The following is a 21,715-nucleotide window of genomic DNA, read 5'->3' as shown; positions in this document are numbered from 1 at the left end:
TTATTGAAGACTCATTTTTTTCACTACAGCCTTTGACACTGTTTGATTGTGTACATTTTATAACTCTGTAATGCTGTTTTTAGACCTTTTTATTTCTGCTTGTAATTTATTATTGGTTATCCTTTTTTTTGTCATTTTCTCTTATTCTGTTTTTCTTTGACATTGTCAGTCAGAATTCTTTATTCTGACCTTTGGTCGGTGTAAATGTGCTTTATAAAGTTTGAGTTGAGAGGGAGACCAAATACAACCAACAGTTGTGTATTGTATTAACATACTCCTAACATGTTATTCACAACTAACAAAACTAAAACATAGTGGAACTTTAATTGTGAACTCAATCATGCTTAAGCACAATACAAGAGGCAACAGGTGCATCTGTCCTCCACATGGACAGTAGGTCCATATAATAGACAGACAGACAGACAGACAGACAGACAGAGTCATACCAACATACGTAGGTCCATATAATAGACAGACAGACAACCAGACAGACAGAGTCATACCAACATACAGAGGTCCATATAACAGACAGACAGACAGACAGACAGAGTCATACCAACATACGTAGGTCCATATAATAGACAGACAGACAACCAGACAGACAGAGTCATACCAACATACAGAGGTCCATATAACAGACAGACAGACAGACAGACAGAGTCATACCAACATACAGAGGTCCATATAACAGACAGACAGACAGACAGACAGAGTCATACCAACATACGTAGGTCCATATAATTGACAGACAGACAGACAGAGTCATACCAACATACGTAGGTCCATATAATAGACAGACAGACAGACAGACAGTCATACCAACATACAGTAGGTCCTCCGTGAAATTCCTTCCCTGGTCCCAAGGGAGAGCGGTCCTCGGTGTAAAGTTGGTCAGATCCAACCAATATGCCCATATATAGGCGTCATATATTTATGACATCAGGGATCTCCACATATGGGCATAAAAAAAATTGACACAGACAGGCATTTACATCAGATACTCTGACACTGGGTATGTTGTATTTTCTGTCTACACCAAATCTCTGCGCCACCAAATATGGCCAGGAGTTCATCTGACCTTGTTCCCCCAAAATTGGGCTCAAACATGGGACAAAATGCATTCTACTATGCTGCCACCAACATGTGGATTGAATTGAATACTTTATTAGACATAAATGTAAACAGCACGAGGTACAGTCAGACATTTGAGCTAAAAAGGATAACACAAAAAAGTCCATTGTGGTCCTATGTATTCAATTAATCAAGATAGCATAAAAATAACACCAACATACAATATCATCAACAAATATGAAACGGAAAAAAGGGAAGAAAACAACTGTAGGAATGAATGCCAACACCTTTCTATGGGGGAAGTGAGTTTAGCTCCTCCTTTGGCCTCCTGAGAGATGGATTTTTAGGCCTGATTTGAAGGGAGCCAGAGAGAGAGGGGTCTGTCTGCAGACTGCAGACTAGGGGCGTATCCTATTGTTGGGGCGTTTCGCATTATAGGGGGGCGTTTCGTATTCCTCGGGACCTTACCTATGTTCCCCAGGTTCTATGTTCCCCAGGTTCTATGTTCCCCGCTTTCCTAGGAGAGCGGGGAATATAGGACCTAACCTAAACCTAACCCTAACCATAACCTTAGTGGGGTAACATAGGTCCGGGGAACATAGGTATGACCCCCACAATGGGATACGCCCCCTTTCTGAAACGCCCACAATGAGATACGCCCCCTAGTCTGCAGTCTGCAGATAGACTCTGTTGGCCAGAGATGCATATTTTTTTGGTGGCAGTGCAGTAACAAAAAAAAAAGCCTGGGTTTCCGAGGCTAGTAGAAAGAGAATTTACCCATGTTATCCGTTATCATCCCATATCTATGGTCCAGTAGCTCTACTAGGCTTTTATCAGCCATTCTATGGGTGATTCCATGTTAACGCATGTGCTGTCAAGAGGCAGAGTTCACATTGAAATACAACACAAAACCCCATTAGCCTCGCTAATTATTAGACTTTCAGCCACAGACAGACTAGGCTGCACTAGCCTTCCTGCTTTTGTGTATTGAGGGGCGGGTTTAAAATCAGCACGGAGAGAATGCGCCTGATCCCATTGGTTCACCGATCTGTCCGTCAGCCCCCGCCCTGTCAACACAACATTAAGAGTGACGCCCACTGCACTCTAAAAACTAAACAATAAAAGCCTGGAGATCGAGGCTACAGACAGACAGACAGACAGACAGACAGACAGACAGACAGACAGACAGACAGACAGACAGACAGACAGTCATACCAACATACAGAAGGCCCATATAATAGACCTGTGATTAGAAATTAATAAATATTATAACAACTTAATGAATAAAAAATCTAATATTGGTTCCCCCTTGTTGTTGCAACTGGAGACAGAAGTGAGGGGGTCCTCACTTGGTCTCTGGTAGGCTATTCCACACCCTGGACAGCAGTGTGGAGAAGCATTATAAAAGTAACTTTCAGTACTTCTAGTTAGCCTACTCGTGCATTACTTTAATACATTTTGACTTCAATATTAATGTATACATTTTCATGTTGCTGCAGCATAGGACAACAACTCTAAACTTACATCTATTGCAGCTCACGATGATGAAAAGTAGTAGATATAGGAATCATGTCCTCAACAAACACAAGTCATTTATGACATATCGTCGCTGTTGGGCAGAAACCTCTTATCTCCATGTTCTAACTTTTAGTTTTTTGTAAATGAATGCCCTACATAATCATACTACAGCGTCACACAAAGGCATCAAAAGAAGCAGATCCACAAAACAAATGTGAGTTTGTAGATCTGCTACTTTTGGCTATTTTTCAATTTGCATCCTGAAAAGTAACAGTTTTGGACATATGAGGTTTCCACCCGACAGAGACGACATACAGCATGTAAACTAGACCGGGCCTGATAATGGCATGTCATCTCTGTACATTTCTGTTGTCCTGTTGATAATCTCTCAAGACAGATTCAGAGCTCCGCAGCTCAATCTGTCAACAACTACCGTTACAACGTGTAGAGTTTGTTGTTAGTAGGAATGAAAACACAGACGCACCACCGGAAGAGGAGGGCTGAAGGAGAGTGAACGGGCCGACATCCGGTCTCTACACGGGATAGCGGGTGGTGCCCCCAGAGACAAAATCAAAGGAAAATTATCATTTTTTTTCTGTGCAGATGGGTTCCCAGATTGTCGTGTTGCTGACATCTGTCTTGCCTAAATATGGGGGGAGGTGGAACGTGTATCTGAGTATTTACAAATGGGGGTCTGCAGCCAACATACATGGCCAAGTTTAAGCACTGACATTGACCCTTCAAGCTGAAGTGAAGATGTGACAACACACAGGTCTCATTTCTGTACAGACAGATGGGGTCTAATGACAGCATGTGGATCTCATGTGGATCTCAGACTTCATGTTGTCTTTCTATGACGTCAGTCATTTATGATGTACTGTATCTACGACGTTTGACTCCATATTTGGACAAGCCTTCTGTCGTACATCAGGTACAATGGGTATTGAATGACCGGGTGGGGAATGCATTCTCGTGTGTGTGTGTGTGTGTGTGTGTGTGTGTGTCCTTCGCGTATCTCGAGAACCGTCTGACCGATTGACTTCAAACTCAGCGCATGCATCGCTGAGTCCCAAGCAGGCCTGGAACTTTGTCATTTTAAGGGCAAGGCCACTTGGCTTTTGGTGTTGTATGTTCTTTGAGCCAAATGCCAGGGCAGGAAGGCCATCAACCAAAACAAAGATTTGTTAATCGACGAAAATGTAAAATGTAATTGAACTTATAGATTCTTTAATACCTTTACAAATTACACATTTTTGTAGAGTCAAAGGTTCACACATGCTCAACCCAGGACTAATCAGAGTCACTGGACTCATTTGAAGATGTGTATGGGTAAGAATTCAAAAGATACTGGTGTTTAAAAACATTGACAAGAATGAGGCAATGGAGAAATGGTTGGGGCAGCTCCGCATTAATGAGAGAGAGCCTGGAGAGAACATTAATGGATGAAGGCTGGTGTGTGTTGGACCATGGGTTAAATGTCTGATCTCGCGGTGGCCATGAAAATATAACAGCAGCGCCGCTGCACCGGTCTAAACTCCAGAGAGTGCCCTCGCAGAAGCGCTGTATATTTTGAAAATAGCAGATCGACAAGCTCACAATAGCAGATCTACAAGCTCTACAAGCTCACTACAAGCGTGTGAGCTTGTATATCTGCTATTTTTAATGCAGCCAGATTTACAATCTTATCTGAATGACTGTTAAAGCAAAAGCAGTTTGTTTAAATTACGTGAAATTTCACACGCACATTCCCATTAGGCAGAGGAAGAAATGCCAATTTTTTTCAAATCTGCCTCATGGTGGCGCTTTAACAGGCCGATTCATGTTTTTACCAATAACTGCACCGATCTGTGTAAAACTTTGTTTGCACACTCTCTAGAGGCCAAGGAAAAAACATTTTGCCTTGTATATTTTATTCCAATTTCACTTGTTTATCCTATGAGTTCTCTATACTGATGAATTGGTTGAATTGGTATCCCAACCTGAAAAAGCATTTTCTGTTTACTAACGAGCTGCAGAGACGGGGAGACCCCTGTTGCTGAACACTCCATACAGTAGCAATGATTACTATTAGAATATAGAGCTATTTAACACTTATTTTAACAGAAATCAAAAACAAGTTACAAGGCAGGCACTCCGTCAGAAGTTTTCTTTATCTCTGCCAGGTGTGCCTGAGCGAGTCACCAACTCACCACCCAAGCGAGCGCTCTCACTCTCACACCCACATCTGTCAACTCGGCACCGTTTTATCTGCATACCGATATGGAGACACAGTTATCATTATGTCAGGCTGTCCTTGGCGCAACAGACGCAAAAGGTTCCTTGTAACGAAGGTCAACGTATGGAGTTGGCTGCAGTGCAGATACTTCTGCAGACAGGGTTCATACACCCAGGTGCATTCATTTAACCACTTGAACCTCAAGCTATTCTGGGGGAACATTCGCCAATAATAGCCAATCTACTAGCTATGAAATAGTAGATCCGGTGAGCCAGCAGGTGAGCCAGTATGGTACATTTCATTGGACATTTTATTTAGATTTTATGTTGCAGGACCAGATTGGAAATAAGTGTTTTATTTATGCTTTTATGTATATATCCTGGGTTTAAGTTATATTGTGATTACTTGTATTTATTTGACCAAAATCAGATCAAATACAACAGTGCCAAGCAGTTAGCCTGGCGTAGCCAGACTATATCACTGTGTGGATATGAGTCTGGTGCTTCCATAAGGACGTTTTTTTTTCCCAAGGGGCGGGATCAAAACAATGGCCCTCGACGCAATTGGTTAGACCTACAACCAACTACCAATTACAGTCTCCCATATTCGAATACTGGGCCCTGATTGGTCACACACGTCTTCTGGAGCAGGAAATGGATTCTCTATGGAGCGGTACCAGACCCAAATCGCAGAGTGCAAATTCTTTTTGCACTTGCAGATTGGTCTGGTCCCAGGCTAGCAAGCAGTGGGAGGAATTAATTGGCACAACTAAAATCGGGGAGCAAAAGGGGGCAAACGATGAAAAGAACAGAAGAAAAAAAAACACTACTGTATATTAGTTTACTAAGTAAAGAGTGTTTAAGTGGTTAATATTTGTCACTGACAGGAACACTTTGAGACGTCCTCCACATCAGCCCCGACCACCTCTAAGGGGAAGCAACAGTCAGCTCCAGAGGAAGCTGTCTATCTTCTTATCTGTGGCCCATAGGGCAGGAGTCTCTCTCCTGTTTATGTAGCGTGAGGCGCCCAATCCAACCCTTGATACTGATGTGGTATTATTTCAAACATGAGCATATGGTAACTGAGTGCCAAGCAGGGAGGCATGGGGTCCCTCCCCCTCATACCAATTTTGTAAATACGCCAATTAATTCCTCCTCACACATTTCTGTGTAGGGCACACTGCCGTTGTACCCTACTGGCTCACCTGCCAATTAGAATGATGTATAGTGAAGCTATCTAAGCTAAACTAAACTTAAAAGGGGCCTTTCACTTTAAAAGACTTATGTCTGACATTCACTAACTCATTTTTAGCTGCTGGTCTAAAAAATAGTAACTGAATATGGGCTCCAAACAATGTCTCCGTTTTTGAGAGGCCAGTCCATCTCCTTTTGTTTCTTTCCTTTGTTTTCACCTCTATATACACACTCCAGGTTAGGTCTTGTTGTGACACAATAAGCACTTAAATCCCTAGACCTTGTCTAGCCTGTTTTCATAGGGAAATCACACAATGTTGGACATCATCCTTTTTGTCTCTTTATAGATTTCTACATAACAAAATGCCATCAGGCCTGCAGGACTGGAACATGTGGCCATTTCCACTGCGCTTTCTGCAGTAAAACAGTAATCAGAAGGGAGGATGCACAGAGGCACTTGGAAACGTGCCGGACACTGTCTGTTTCCCAGATGCATATTAACCCCTCTGGCACAGCTGGGTGTTTTTTTCCCACACTATTCACTTATTGTGTTGATCATTTGGCTGTGTCCAATCCATTTTGACAAGATGTTGCATTTTCTTTAATGTTAGATGTTCAAGCTCAGCTCCTCCAGTACATCTAAAACACACTGTGCTGACACAAAAGTTGCATTAACGAGGGTTAAGGGTCGAACCAATGTACTATACATATAAAAAAAAGATTGCACCTTGACATTACATAAAAATCAATTGTGTAAATGTACATATATTAGATATTCAATATTCATGATTAGTTAAAAGGAATTATTATTGAAAGTAGAATTTTTTCCCCCCTTTTTAGTAGCTTAATTTTGAAAAGTACATTTTTCGCGTTGCCTGTTAAAGTGTGCATTGAAAACCCTTGTTAGAGGTTAAACCTTTTTGACTGTTTTTGTCTCAGGTAGACGAGAGACAGGAGGTCGCATCCGACAACTGCAGCAGACAGGAGGACGACTGCAGCGGACAAGAGGACGACTGCAGCGGACAGGAGGACGACCGCAGCGGACAGGAGGACTGCAGCCCTGGCCTGGCCCTGGACAACCCTCCCCCCATAGTGCAACGGGCAAAATCACGGACACACAGTAGCATTTGTCAATACTGCAATGTAGAGATGCTTACAAAAAACATGAAGTTACACATTTACAGGAAACACACGGACACTGCTGTCCGAGACATCAATGCCGTATGCAACGGCCGACCTGCCAGTGTCCCACCCTCTGCATCCCAGGCTGTGGGCCCACCCAGTGACGAGATCCCCGTCCAACCCTCTACCAAATGACCTAAACGCAGAACAGAACAACAACGACAGGAGATGAATGGCCACCATAAGGGACTGCTTGAAGCTGCCCACAAGCCGTTGGATGAAGATGAATATTTCTTTTTAAGCTTGGTCCCTGCCTGCAAACGCTTGGCTCCGAGAAAGAAGGCGCAGCTTAAACTAAATATAATGCAGATGGTTGCACAAGCCGAGTTTGACACTGATGACGAGTAGCAATAAAAGCAATCTTGGGCAAACTGTCTTGGTGTTATTATACCTGTCATTATGCACCTCTGTTGACAAGACACATTTAACTATAATCATGCAGTTTGTATAGAAATGTTAACTCCTACACGCAGCTTTGAGGATATGTTTTTTGTAAATTGCACAGCATGCTCTGATGACAAATTGTTTCAACACAGTACTCTGTCATGTGACAGTTTTGTATGTCAAGTTGCTTATATAGCTGATCTAATGGGGATCGCTTTGCGACGCGTTGTGAGCTTGTAGGTCGGCTATTTTCAAATAGCCAAAGTATATAGGGCCAAAGTATATAGGGCTGAAGTGGTTTAATGTACTGTATGTTTTTTTTTAAATGATAATAATCTAAATCTAAGTAACTAAAGTTTTCAAATAATTGCAGTGGGGTGAAAGTACAATATTTGCCTCTGAGATGTAGTGGAGTAAAAGTATTGAAAATTGAAAATACTCCAGTAAAGTAAAAGTACCTCAAAATTGTACTTAAGTACAGTAATTGAGTAAATGTACTTAGTTACTTTACACCACTGGTTTTGGTTAGAATATAATGGGTAATACTGCCATTTATTTCATTCAGAAGAGTCAGGTTATAGGCAAACTAGTATATTTACTAGTTATTTTTACAACTTCTTAAATATAGGCTAGTTTAACTTGTCTATTACAGTCCTGAAAGGCAACGATAACATTAACTGAGCTGTCACCTGCATTACCAAGGGATCAACATCAATTATAGTTTAGGTCTATAAGGCTTTGTAGGTGTAAACTGTTACAAAACATACATTAACCAATTAAGGTCTATTGCTATTTCTACTATTCTGAAATAGCTGATGAACAAACTCAACGCATTGCATATTGTTGGAGTTGTATGCATTATACCCATTAGAACTGCAGGGAAAAGCATCTGTCATGTTTTATTTTTAAGTTGGCTATTAAAAAATAGCAGATCTACAAGCTCACAGCGCGCCACTTCGTGTCGCGCTGCGAGCTTGTACATCTGCTATTTTTGATTCTTTTTGAAAAATCTTGAAAGTGTGAGAACTACTGATTTAGAAGACATTTGTAGAATCGGCCTCAGGTCTTAATGGGTTAAAAACAATTACCGTTCATCTTTGTGTATTTTATTTTGAAAGTTGCTACCGGAAGCCTAACGCCTGTTTATTGTCATGAGAGAGTTAACTTTACCATAACTTTATACTATGATAACAAACCCAAAATAGTGTTCAATGAAGCTACTGCTGTTATTTGGGTTTTAAAGGAAACAAAGGGTCTGGACAACGGTTAGAGAGATGCAGAAAGCCGCAATGTTGGAGCCAGTGGTCAAATGACACCGAATAGGTATGTAGTCTGTCTATGTAGTTTTATTATGCATGATAACAGCCATGGATCACACGACGCTCGTCCGTCACGAGCGTCATGGCTGAACTAACCTGATATTTGCACTTTCTCCTTTTACAGTGCGTACATCTACATAAACGTTCAGATTTCAAATATAAAGTGCTTACCTCATGGTCATGGATGTTGCAATTATGGACGGGCCTTCAGAAATACCCATATCTTCCGTATTGTTCAATAAAAAGCATTTTAATCTGACTGGTGGCCATTTTCTCCGAATTTTCTCCACGCTTTCAACTATGCGACCCTATTGGTTGGGGAGGTGTATTGCACTCTGATACATTATACATCTATGAGAAAATGGCTCCCAATCGGATTAAAATGCTTTTTATTGAACAATACGGAAAATACGGGTACGTATACCCACCCGAAGTGAATTGCAACATCTGTGGCCATGGGGTCTGCACTTTATATTTGAAATCTGAACGTTTATATGTACGGACGTAAATGGGCAAAGTGCAAAAACCAGGTTGAAGTTTCGTCATATCAGGACTAGCATGATTATAACGTATGTTTAAAAATGTGGGTGCTCCAGGGACCCCCACAAGAGAAGATTTGTATTTTTTATTTTTTTTATCTAAATTATTCAACATTTCTCAAAAATATCCAACGTATATAATATGGATTGTATGGTGGTTATGATGATTGGGACCCTCTGGCACTGATTGATTTTGATTGGATTAATTGGCCAGTGTAAATAAATAGCAACAATGTTACTTGCCCTAGAATGTCTGTGATCTGACATACATTTTATGTATTTCAAATACATGAAATGTATGTAAGATCACAGACATTCGAGGGCTACAATGTTACTGTCTTGCGCCTATAATCACTGTTACTTTTTATTTATTTATTTGATTATCCTGTGAACAAAACCTGGCTCAGACCCCTCTGTTAAAAGTAGCTCTCTATTGTATCCAAATGATTTAAACAGTATCTAACTTTAAACAGTGTGATGACTGATGACTGATTTAAGCAGTCACATCTGCCTGGGTCAAACTAAGACAGGTCTTAAAAGACATTAAATTGTAAATTCAGAAATGTGCAGACACCCTGCATACACTATGTTGTATGTTGGTTTGCTTACTGTTGCGTGAGAAATCAATGTGGCACATTAAGCTAATCATCTTGGGACCCCCCCCCCCAAAAAAATAAATTTATTTGGGGACCCCCCTGGTGGTCCAGACCCCCAGTTTGGGGACCCCTGGTGTAGACAGACAGCCCATTCTGTCCACCTGCCTGCACTATTGCAAAGTCTCTGTGTCAAAGTTTTACAGTATCACACCCTGTGCTAATAAGGCAACAACACAATCACAGTGCCATTGCATCACATAATACGATGATATTTCTGACACAACAGTGTCAACACTATCATCAGATTGATTTAATATCCAGGTTAAAGCGTAATCCATTGAGACTGGGAAAGCATTTGTGCCATTTTAGATTTGAGGTGTATATTTTAACCACTTAAACCATTATTTTATACTTTGGCTCTTAAAACATAGCAGACATACAAGCTCATAGCTTGTTATGAGCTTGTAGATCTATCGTGAAATTGTGAAAATGTGTGCAAATCTTTGAATATAATATATTTGAAAGCAACGTTTTTTTTACTCAAATCTTTGCTTCTGGGGGTCCCTGAAACAAAATCTTTTAAGATGGGGGGGTCGGCGGCCAAATACTTATAATTTGGGGGGTCCTTGACATGAAACAGTTTGAGAACCACTGATATAGCAACATGGGGTTTTTTTTCCAGAAAACTGTTGGGATTTAGAAGACATTTGTAGAATCGGGTCCTCAGTTCTTAATGGGTTAATCCGTGTGAGTGCAACCCACCCAAGAAATCATCACTTTAGGGAGTTTATTGAGAGAAAGTTGCTAAATAATTGAGGATTATTTGTGAAACCAAAGCTTGCAAAGACAAAGAGGATTTATTTACCCAAGCTTTCCATAGAGGTGCAACCTTTTTTGGGTTTATCGTCGTTGAATACATCCAGATAGGACTAGAGGATACGCTCTGAGTCGCTTGCAGCTACACTCACTGACATGCAGAATAAGTATGTTAGGGATAGTTTTACCATCTTCACTGTAAAGCATGAGACTAAAGTTAATTTGATGCAGTGGCATTCTGGTACAGTTTTACTGTGTTAAATTCTGAAAACGGGTATGCCACGTTCAGGACACCTGGGACTACAGTACAGTTAATGCATGCTCAATAAAGGGTCGACAACAACAGTCAAACATTTCTGAACTTGTCCTGTTTACAAATAATTGAACAAGTTCAAGTTGTATTTCAGATCTTTGGGTGGGTGGGGGGGGGGGGGTATGTGTGAATGTTTTTGAATGTGTAATGTTGTAATCCTGTCTAATAATCATCTTAACTTTAACTCTTGTTTTATTGTATTTAAATGTTTAGCCCTGACACTGTCCATAACTCTAGTCCTGCGTTCCCCAAAGGTGGCATACCCTTCTCCGGTTCTGGTTTGGTTTCCCATAGCTTTGCTTTATTGATACAGCAGCAGATATGTAAACTGGAAACAGAAATGAGACCTTATGTGCATGGAACTGAAAATGAATATGCTACCTTTGACCACGGGACTACAATGATGCACAGAGCTTATTAATGCGAGGCTCTAAGGATGGCATTGTTGATCGATTCAAACCACTTTGAGCCGGTTCAGTGTAGCAGCTAGTGGAGCTTTTAGACTCTTAGTCTTACTAAAAGTCCTTATTCAATTCCTTCAATCCAGACCAGTGTGTGGAGTACAGACTGCAGTTGAAGGTGAACTCTCCAGACCCAGCCACGGACGTTTCTGTTAAACAGGAGGTACTGGAAGTCCACCCAGATTGCAGTAAGTTGATGCTGCTTCTCTTTCTTTATTTTTTCTCTTTCTGTTTGTTGTCTATCATCTTTTGTTAATACACTTCTATCTGTCATCTTTTATCACTTTATGCAGTCTTGCGTCATGCTCCTGCTAGAGCTGTGAATCTTCACTGGCCTCATGATTTGATTTTATTACGATTCACCAACGATAACGATTCAATTTGATGATATGATGCAACTCAATTGTCTTGTTGCACAAGGCTACTTTTTCATTAGTAAATACAGGCAATCAGATACATAATATAAAATCATTTTTTTTTAAAGTGCTTAAACGTGATATTTGTACAACCACTTATTCAACATAATAACATTACATTAAATGTAATAAATGAATGGCTTAGGCCAAGTGTATGGTGAATATGTTAAATCCTCAAAAATAAAACATGAATTCTTCTGTAGTTCACTGTAACTTTACTAGTGTGCTGCCTGTACTATACACATACAGAAATGAGATCTTCACATGGCAGCTCCAAGACGACGCTTCACAAACGCTGAGTACAATGTAATCCTCGTTTAACTCGTAATGTACAGAACCATGAAGTCTAGTTACTTGACAAATCATTCTTATCTGGAAACAGGGATACTTTAAAAACATTTGTGTATGAGTAGTAAATCTGATCCAATCAGAAAGTACTCTTCTCTCTCCTCTAGATATCCTGGTCGTTACTGTGTGCCAAGAGGATTCTCCTGAGCTGCAGGAGAGGAGCCCTGGTCTGGTCCAGGTCAAGGAGGAACCTCAGCCTCCGCTGGTTAAAGAGGAACAGAAGGAGCTACTTCAAAGGACAGAGGAGACTGGTGTGTCACTGTCAACACAGGCATTACTAATACAGAAGAAAGATGATGATGACAAGAGAGAGACGGGGCCTCTAGCCAGCACCTCAACTGAACACATGAAAACACACGCCGATCTAGAGGACTGTGGAGCTAGTGATGTCCACCTCCTCTCTTCACACTGTTCTGAATGTGACAGTGAAGGCAGCGATGTGTGGGAGAAGACCCGGGAAGATCAGTCGGCTTTGAGCTCATTTAAATCTAAGGTAAATGGGTTGCAAAATGCCAGAGAAAATACAGTTGATGTGAGAACTTGTAGAATTAGATTTGAGAACTTGTAGAATACAAAGGTTTATTACACGGCTTGGTTGAATGCTTGATTCTGATTGGTCAATCACTGAATTCAGCTGTGTGTTATTTCTGAATAATGACAGCTGAGCTCAATAACTGACCGCTGTCTAATCAAAGGCTCAGAGCACCTGGCTCATATCAACCTGCGTCGCTTGATTTTGTTCCGTATCAAATATGGCAGCTATGTTACTAACTAACTGTTAACTGTAAACAGCTAACTGTTCATTTTCAGGATTCAAATTCAAAAGTAGCAGATCGACAAGCTCAAAACGTGGCGCTTCGTGCCGCGTTTCAAGCTTGTTTATCTGCTACTTTTGATGCTTTTGTGTGACGCTGTAGTATGATCAAGTCTGGCATTAATTTACGAAAAACAAAAAGTAAAAATATGGAGATCAGAGGTTTCTGCCCGACACCAACGATATATAGCAACATTTGATCATTTTGAAGAAAACTGTTCCAGGGGGTCCCCAGCTTAGTGATTGATAGTTAGGAACCAAGTGGAACCCTTGCAGGTCTGTGAACTCTGAGGGTGTACAGATGAAACCAAATGGACCACCTGTAAGAGTCCATTTGATTCCATCTGAATACTCTCTAATGAGCGTTCAGTTTAAAAAAAACTACTGGTCTATGTCTCAAAAATGCCAAAAACACAATACAATCGTAAAAAATCGCAATTATTTGTACAACAATGTATCGTCAACTAAAATGACGTGATCCTCAGTGGCGGAACAACTCAAAGCCGGGCCGGGAGGCACAGCACAGTGATCAGGCCCCCCCTGCGCATGCACGCGCACGGTTTTCGGCGGATTCGGTCACTTTTTGGGGGGCTTTTTGTCACTTTATTTCGGTTTTAGGGTAGGGTTAGGTTAGGGTTATGTTGTTTAATTCTTATTTTTGCCTGATTTTACCGATTTATTATCTGACGGCCTGGGCCCTCCTGGGCCGCCTCCCTGGCCTCCCCGGACGCTCCGCCACTGGTGATCCTGACAAACCCTATAGGTCAGCAGGCTGGACTTGGACAAGGAGCCAGAGGACATCCAGGCCGTCGAGCCAGAACCGGTCTCACCACCAGCCACCAACTGCCATGGCTGCCTCGACTGCAGGGAGTTGTTCCGTACGATGGACAGAGAATCACTGAGGCTGATGAAGGTGAATGAGACATGCAGTGCCGCCCGAACTAAAGAACAGGAAGGGGTGAGTCTCTCCTTTTATGCTTGTGTTTGTTCAGTAACAGCGGTCTCCTCGTCTCTCCAGCACTTTAGTAAACAGAAAATACTTTCTCAGGAGAGACTATCCATATATCAGCTTAAATTGTATTATTATTTTATTTTTAAAGTTTTTATTTTTTGTTTCATCTCCAATTTCACTTGTTTATCCTATTTCTCTCTACTGATGTATAAAAGTGGTATCCCAACCTCAAAATACATTTATTGTTTACTAACGAGCAGAGACGGGGAGACCCCTGTTACTGAACACTCCATAGCAATGATTACTATTAGAATACAGAGCTATTTAACACTTATTTTAAGTTACAACAAGGCAGGCACTCCGTCAGAAGTGGACTTTATCTCCGCCAGCCGCCAGGTGTGTCTGAGCGAGTCACCAACTCAACACCCAAGCGAGCACTCTCACTCTCACACCCACATCTGTCAACTCTGCACCGTTTTATTTGCATACCGATAGGGGGACACAGTTATCATACTCTATGTCTTTGTCAACATGGGACCTTGGTGCAACCGACGCAAAAGGTTCCTTGTAACGAAGGTCAACGTATGGGGAGTTGGCTGCAGTCAGTGCAGATACTTCTGCAGACAGGGTTCATACACCCAGGTGCATTCATTTAACCACTTGAACCTCAAGCTATTCTAGGGGGAACATTCGCCAATAATGGCCGATGTTCTAGCAGTGAGCTAGTAGATCCAGTGAGCTAGCAGGTGAGCCAGTATGGTACATTTGATTGGACTATTTATTTTTATTTTACGTCGCAGGACCACATTGGAAATAAGTGTTTCATTACGTTTAATGTGTATATCCTGGGTTTAAGTTAAATTGTGATTACTTGTATGTATTTTTCCAAAATCAAATAAAATCAAACACAACAACATTGGTAAGCAGTAGGAGGAATTAATAAACCGGGAAACCGGTAATTTTCGATTTTTGCGTTAGCTATTAAAAAATAGCAGATATGCAAGTTCACAGCGCGTCACTTTGTGCCACGCTGTGAACTTGTACATCAGCTATTTTTTTATATTTTTGAAAAATCTTGAACTACTGATTTAGAAGGAATTTGTAGAAGTGGCCTCGGGTCTAAATGGGTTAATTGGCACAACTAAAATTGGGGAGAAAAGGGGGGGGGGATGATTGGCTACTCTAAACACTAGTGCACTGTATATTAGTTCTTTAAGTATATAGTGTTTAAGTGGTTAATATTTTTCACTGACAGGAACACGTTGAGACGTCCTCCACATCAGCCCCGACCACCTCTAAGGGGAAGCAACAGTCAGCTCCAGAGGAAGAGAAGGATGAGGTGAGTCTCTCTGTATTTTCCTCTGTCTGTCTGTCAGTCTTTTTGTGTATATATTTAATATGTGTCACTTGGACAGGAACGTGTGATGATGCCCTCTCTTGCAACCACCTCCGGGAAGAGGAAGAGACAGCAGGCCTCACCCTCTCCTAGCACTCTCCCTCCTCCCTCTATCTTCTTATCTGTGGCCCATAGGGCAGGAGTCTCTCTCCTGTTTATGTAGCGCGAGGCGCCCAATCCAACCCTTGATGCTGATGTGGTATTATTTCAAACATGAGCACATGGTAACTGAGTGCCAAGCAGGGAGGCATGGGGTCCCATGAGGAGGTGAGTCTGTCTGTCTGTCTGTCTGTCTGTATACACTACATCTCTTGGTGCTGTCATCCACTCCCATGGCTTTTCCTATCACTGCTATGCCGATGACACCCAGCTGATCCTCTCATTCCCCCCTCTGACACACAAGTGGAGGCACGCATTGCTGCTTGTCTGGCTGACATCTCGGAGTGGATGTCGACGAACCACCTGAAGCTCAACCTGGACAAGACCGAGCTGATGTTCCTCCCGGGGAAGGGCTGTCCGCACGAGACATGGCCATCACCATTGATAATGCTGTGGTGACGTCAACTCGGACTGCGAAGAATCTGGGTGTGACCTTGGACGATCAACTGTCGTTCTCGGCTAACATCGCATCAGTGACACGGTCCTGCAGATTCCTCCTCTACAACATCAGGAGGATTCGCCCCTTCCTCACGGAGAAGGCAGCCCAGGTGCTCATCCAGGCTCTTGTCATCTCCCGCCTGGACTACTGCAACTCCCTCCTTGCTGGTGCTCCGGCATCAGCCATCAGACCTCTGGAGCTTGTTCAGAAAGCTGCGGCTCGTCTGGTGTTCAACCGCCCCAAGTTCTCCCACACAACTATCCTTCTCCGTTCTCTGCACTGGCTCCCTGTAGCGGCTCGCATTCAGTTTAAAACCCTGGTGCTAGCCTATAGGGCAGTGAAAGGAACAGCTCCTTCTTACCTCCGGGCTATGGTCGATGCCTACACCCCTTCCCGACTACTTCGGTCTGCCACCTCGGGGCGAGTGATTGCCTCGTCACTCAAGGGTCCTTCTGGTCGATCGACACGGTCACGACCTTTTTCTGTTCTGGCCCCACAGTGGTGGAATGAACTTCCCACTGATGTCAGGACAGCAGAGTCACTGCCCATCTTTCGCCGCAGGCTGAAAACCCACCTCTTCAGGAAACACTACCCTTCCTCTTTGCCTGGCCTACTTGTTGTTAACTAGTTGTACGAACTCTTGTTTTATTTTTGTATTGTTTTATTGGATCTTGTTTAGTCGATACACTTATTTGTTTTAGCTCGTGCTCATTTGATTTTGCTATTTTGTCTCATCTGTTTAAAAAAGTAGGTAGCTGATATATTGCACTTTTACCTTAGCGCTAGGTATACTCTTGGTTGCTTGTTTTTGCAGGAAATGCACTTAAGACTTCTGGTGATTAGTAGTTTCGTTCCCTACCTATATGTTGAATGCACTTATTGTAAGTCGCTTTGGATAAAAGCGTCTGCTAAATGACTGTAATGTAATGTAATGTAATGTATCTGTGTATATCGTTGCTGTCTGGCAGAAACCTTGTATCTCTTTATGTTTGTTGGTAAATTAATTCCCCATTTTGTTGTACTGGAGTGTTAACAAAAAAGTAGCAGAAATAGCCGTACTACAAGCTCACAACGCATCACATGGTGAGCTTGTAGACAGATTATTATTTTGAAATTGATGAGGATTTAGTGTGTCTGTGGGTTTGATAAATATAGAACCAATGAAAAGTGTAAACAAGAGCTTGTGACTAAATGATACATTTAATCCATTGGAACGCAGGTTCTTTCTGCCATCTCCTGAAAGGTAACGGTTTTGTCCGTACAAGGTTTCCATCAGACATCGCCCATATTTGATATTTGTCACTTTGACAGGAACGAGTGAGGCTGCCCCCACCACCAGCCCCAACCAGCTCCCTTTACCACTGGAGCAGGTACATGTACAAGAACAACATAATGAGAGAGTATAGTTATTATCACCTCATCAATGTAGCCTGTTGTCATTAGACAGCATAGATGACATTAGAAACAGTACAACACCATACATCCACATAACATGTGCCCTCTCCTCTCCTCTCCTCTCCTCTCCTCTCTAGAGGAATATAAAGACACAGAGGTGTCAGCAGTTCCTGCCAACACACACACACTCACACACACACACACACACACACACACACACACACACACACACACACACACACACACACACACACACACACACACACACACACACACACACACACACACACACGGAACCACTCTGGCGAATGGATATGGTAAAACATGAATGACGCTAAGTGAAAAGTGTGTGTGTGTGTGTGTGTGTGTGTGTGTGTGTGTGTGTGTGTGTGTGTGTGTGTGTGTGTGTGTGTGTGTGTGTGTGTGTGTGTGTGTGTGTGTGTGTGTGTGTGTGTGTGTGTGTGTGTGTGTGTGTGTGTGTGTGTGTGTGTGTGTGTGTGTGTGTGTGTGTGTGTGTGTGTGTGTGTGTGTGTGTGTGTGTCTGTGTCATTTACCAATGTTCTACAGCATGTAGAGGTAATATTTAACATGGAACAAGACACATTAGCACTAGAGCCTGAGCAATATATCAGTATATTACATTTTAGGACGATATCGATATCAGCAACTATGTAGCTCCCGATGTTTTGGCCATGTCAATAGGCGAACATTATACAAATGTTCAAACATTATGGAAAGGTTTCACAATCTGTCGTGTTGTGATCTTCTAGATGAGCTCTTGAGCACCACTGATATAGCAACATACTGTTAGGATTTAGAAAACATTTTTAGATATGTATTTGGCCAGGGACCCCCATCTCAACATGTTTTGTTCCAGGGACCCCCCTGGAACAAAACAAACAATTTAAGTTACAAATATTCGCTTTAAGAAATATATATACATTTTCAAGATTTTTCAAAAATAGCAGATCTACAAGCTCATAGAGTGCCGCGCTAGGAGCTTGTAGATCTGCTATTCTTGAATAGCCAAAGAAATGTAAAAATGACACATGTGTTCCCGGATTGAATGGCTTAAAGCTGGAGTCCAAAACCTTGTGTGTGTTTACTATACTGTACGTTGTTATACCACTCATGAAACATTACTATACTGTACGTTGTTATACCACTCATGAAACATTACTATACTGTACGTTGTTATACCACTCATGAAACATTACTATACTGTACGTTGTTATACCACTCATGAAACATTACTATACTGTACGTTGTTATACCACTCATGAAACATTACTATACTGTACGTTGTTATACCACTCATGAAACATTACTATACTGTACGTTGTTATAACACTCATGAAACATTACTATACTGTACGTTGTTATACCACTCATGAAACATTACTATACTGTACGTTGTTATAACACTCATGAAACATTACTATACTGTACGTTGTTATAACACTCATGAAACATTACTATACTGTACGTTGTTATACCACTCATGCTGGGAACACGTCTGGGTCATTTGTTGCTATATATATTTATTTATCATCCTCTGTAGCAGATATATACAAAGAAACTAAAAGAAACATTTGAGAGCTTAAACCTTTGGCTATCACTGAAAATTACTTTTCATTTGCCCTTATGTTCATTAAAAATACATTGAAAATCTAAATTATAATCAAAGGAAATAAAACCAAATCATTGTGAATTCCATAAATGTCTCTTTATTTATTTTTTATTGATATTGCATTTATGTTTTAATGAACATTAGAGCAAATGAAAGTAATTTTCAGTAAAAGCCAAAGATGTTTTGCATTTCATGTTTCCATCTGCTGCAGAGGCTGAGAAATATATATATTTTTAGTGAAAGTTGACAATTATGTAAAGTTTTTCATAAACTCTTATGATTTATAAAGTGTTATTAGAATGGGCTTCTGGTCTAAATTGTTTAACACAATATAACTGGTTCATGTGCAGTGTGGTCTCCCTACTCTTCCACTGACACGTTTAGATCCTATGGTCTGGTAGGACACCCACTGGTTGACAAGAGGTACTGCATGTTATACTGAGAGTCCAAAGAGAGTCTCAGTCACAGCTCAACAGTAGACATTTTGGCACTAATGCAGGGGATGTGGGTTTGAATCTCTAGCAGAACACATCTTACAGATTTCCGCTTTAAGCTCTATTTTATACTTCATCATAAGATGGTGTCTTCTTGTAAAATGTTGGAACATTTTTGCCTATAATGACATGCCCAAAATGTCTCTCTCTCTCTCTGTCTCTGTCTGTCTCTATGTCTCTCTCTCTGCAGGTATCTTCAGGAGGTAGGCTACACAGACACTATCCTAGACGTTAATGTCTCTCTCTCTCACTCTGTCCCTGTCTGTCTCTATGTCTCTCTCTCTGCAGGTATCTTCAGGAGGTAGGCTACACAGACACTATCCTAGACGTTCGTTGTCAGAGAGTTCGTTCTCTGTTGGGTTTGTCGTCCTCTCAGCACAACGGCGCCCTGCTCATCAACGGAAACGACGCCAAGAGGAAAGAGCAGGAGCTGAAGAGGTACACACACACACACACACACACACACACACACACACACACACACACACACACACACACACACACACACACACACACACACATTTGAATTATTTTATTTGGATCTGCACAAAAAGCGCAATACATGATAGATCCAAACATTGATCAGAAGAAGGTCACATTATACGGGCAAAACAGATACAACTGCTGCACATGCTTAACACACAGAGGAAAAAATATAACGAATTGATGACATACTATATACAGAAATTCAACAGTTGTGTTTTATTTATTTTTGCCACTCAAGGGTAAATGAAACATCGCCTTCTCCAGATAGACAGACTGCCCATAATAGCTGAGACAGAACAGTATTTAGCCAACTTTTTTGCATTTGTCTTTTGCAATCCTCCTAATTGCATGCCGTGGAGCACAAGTTTGTGGACGTGGCCCAGACTCCCAAACACAAGGACAATAAGTTGACAGTTATATCCCAAGGCCATAATACGTTCCACCAAAGTCTGATATTTCATACGTTTGGATGTAAAACAAATGTCCATATACAAATCAAATGGGCAGCCTATTTCGAAGATAGTAACGTTTTTTCTCATTTCATTAATGAACACAATATCTGGGGTATTTGGAATATCTTGCAGTGAATTGACATGTGTGTCATTGTGATCAAACCAGTCTAGTTTTACAGTGCTGTGTTTACACATTTTTGTTGTCCTTTCCTGTACTTCTCTGATTCTGTCTGAGACCAGATCCACCAGACGATCATGTCTGGCAATGTACAGTCCTTTATAGTGGCTGCAGCCATTTAAGATGTGTGCGACTGTCTCTTTGTCATGTGGTACTGGGTGTAGAATACCGTGTGGGTCATGTTCTGATGGATACCAGGTTGCCAAGTTAAACTTGGTCTGCAGCACTTGTAGACGTGCTTTAATGGTGAAGATTAGAATGTCCTCACCAATAGTGTTATTTGAGAGGACAGAATGGGACAGTGAGTGATTTGCAAAAGGAATAAAAGCCAGTTTTCCCTGTAGCTTCAGACTGGTCCAGTGCTGTGCACTGTGAGATCACACACCCCCACACACACACACACACACACACACACACACACACACACACACACACACACACACACACACACACACACACACACACACACACACACACACACACACACACACACACACACACACACACAAACACGTAGAGGTTTCAAGCTAGTAGACAACTGTCTACAAGACAACCAGTGAACTTGTTTATGAATGTAGGGTTTCATGCTAGTGAACCCTTGTCCTTTAACCTATAAAGACCGGGAGGAACGCATCTGTGTCATTTTTAGATTTATTTGGCTACTCAAAAATAGCAGATCTACAAGCTGCAAATCTTTGAATATATATATTTTTTTAAAGCGAAAATGTGTAACTCAAATCTTTGCTTCTGGGGATTCTACAAATTCTAAATCCTAACAGTTTTTTTTTTTAAACGTACAGTATGTTGCTATATATATCAGTGGTTCTCAAACTTGTCAAGGACCACCCAAAATGTATATGTATTTGGCCGCGGATCCCCATCTCAAAATATTTAGCTCCATGGACCCCCAGAAACAAGGATTTTAGTTACAAATGTTTTAAAATATATA

The 21,715-nt window shown here is 41.4% G+C and overlaps 1 protein-coding gene across 1 annotated transcript in view; it reads left to right on the top strand.

Annotated features, from left to right (window-relative positions):
- Nucleotides 1-21,715, top strand: part of LOC308074636 (striatin-3-like) — a gene marked incomplete at its 5' end in the record, with an annotated part of 51,281 nt that overhangs the window by 7,479 nt on the left and 22,087 nt on the right. The window contains 8 exons of the mRNA XM_080414143.1: nt 6,937-7,117; nt 11,694-11,795; nt 12,479-12,864; nt 13,949-14,143; nt 15,393-15,476; nt 17,664-17,683; nt 19,939-20,088; nt 20,931-20,982. Coding sequence (XP_080270269.1) covers nt 6,937-7,117; nt 11,694-11,795; nt 12,479-12,864; nt 13,949-14,143; nt 15,393-15,476; nt 17,664-17,683; nt 19,939-20,088; nt 20,931-20,982 — 1,170 coding nt within the window. The remainder of the gene's footprint in view (nt 1-6,936; nt 7,118-11,693; nt 11,796-12,478; nt 12,865-13,948; nt 14,144-15,392; nt 15,477-17,663; nt 17,684-19,938; nt 20,089-20,930; nt 20,983-21,715) is intronic.

Source organism: Gymnoscopelus braueri (genome assembly GCF_963280865.1).
Source record: "Gymnoscopelus braueri genome assembly, chromosome: 19".
NCBI classification, from domain to species: domain Eukaryota; kingdom Metazoa; phylum Chordata; class Actinopteri; order Myctophiformes; family Myctophidae; genus Gymnoscopelus; species Gymnoscopelus braueri.
Note: the sequence above shows the minus strand (reverse complement) of the source record. Positions and strands in the feature narration are given on the sequence as shown.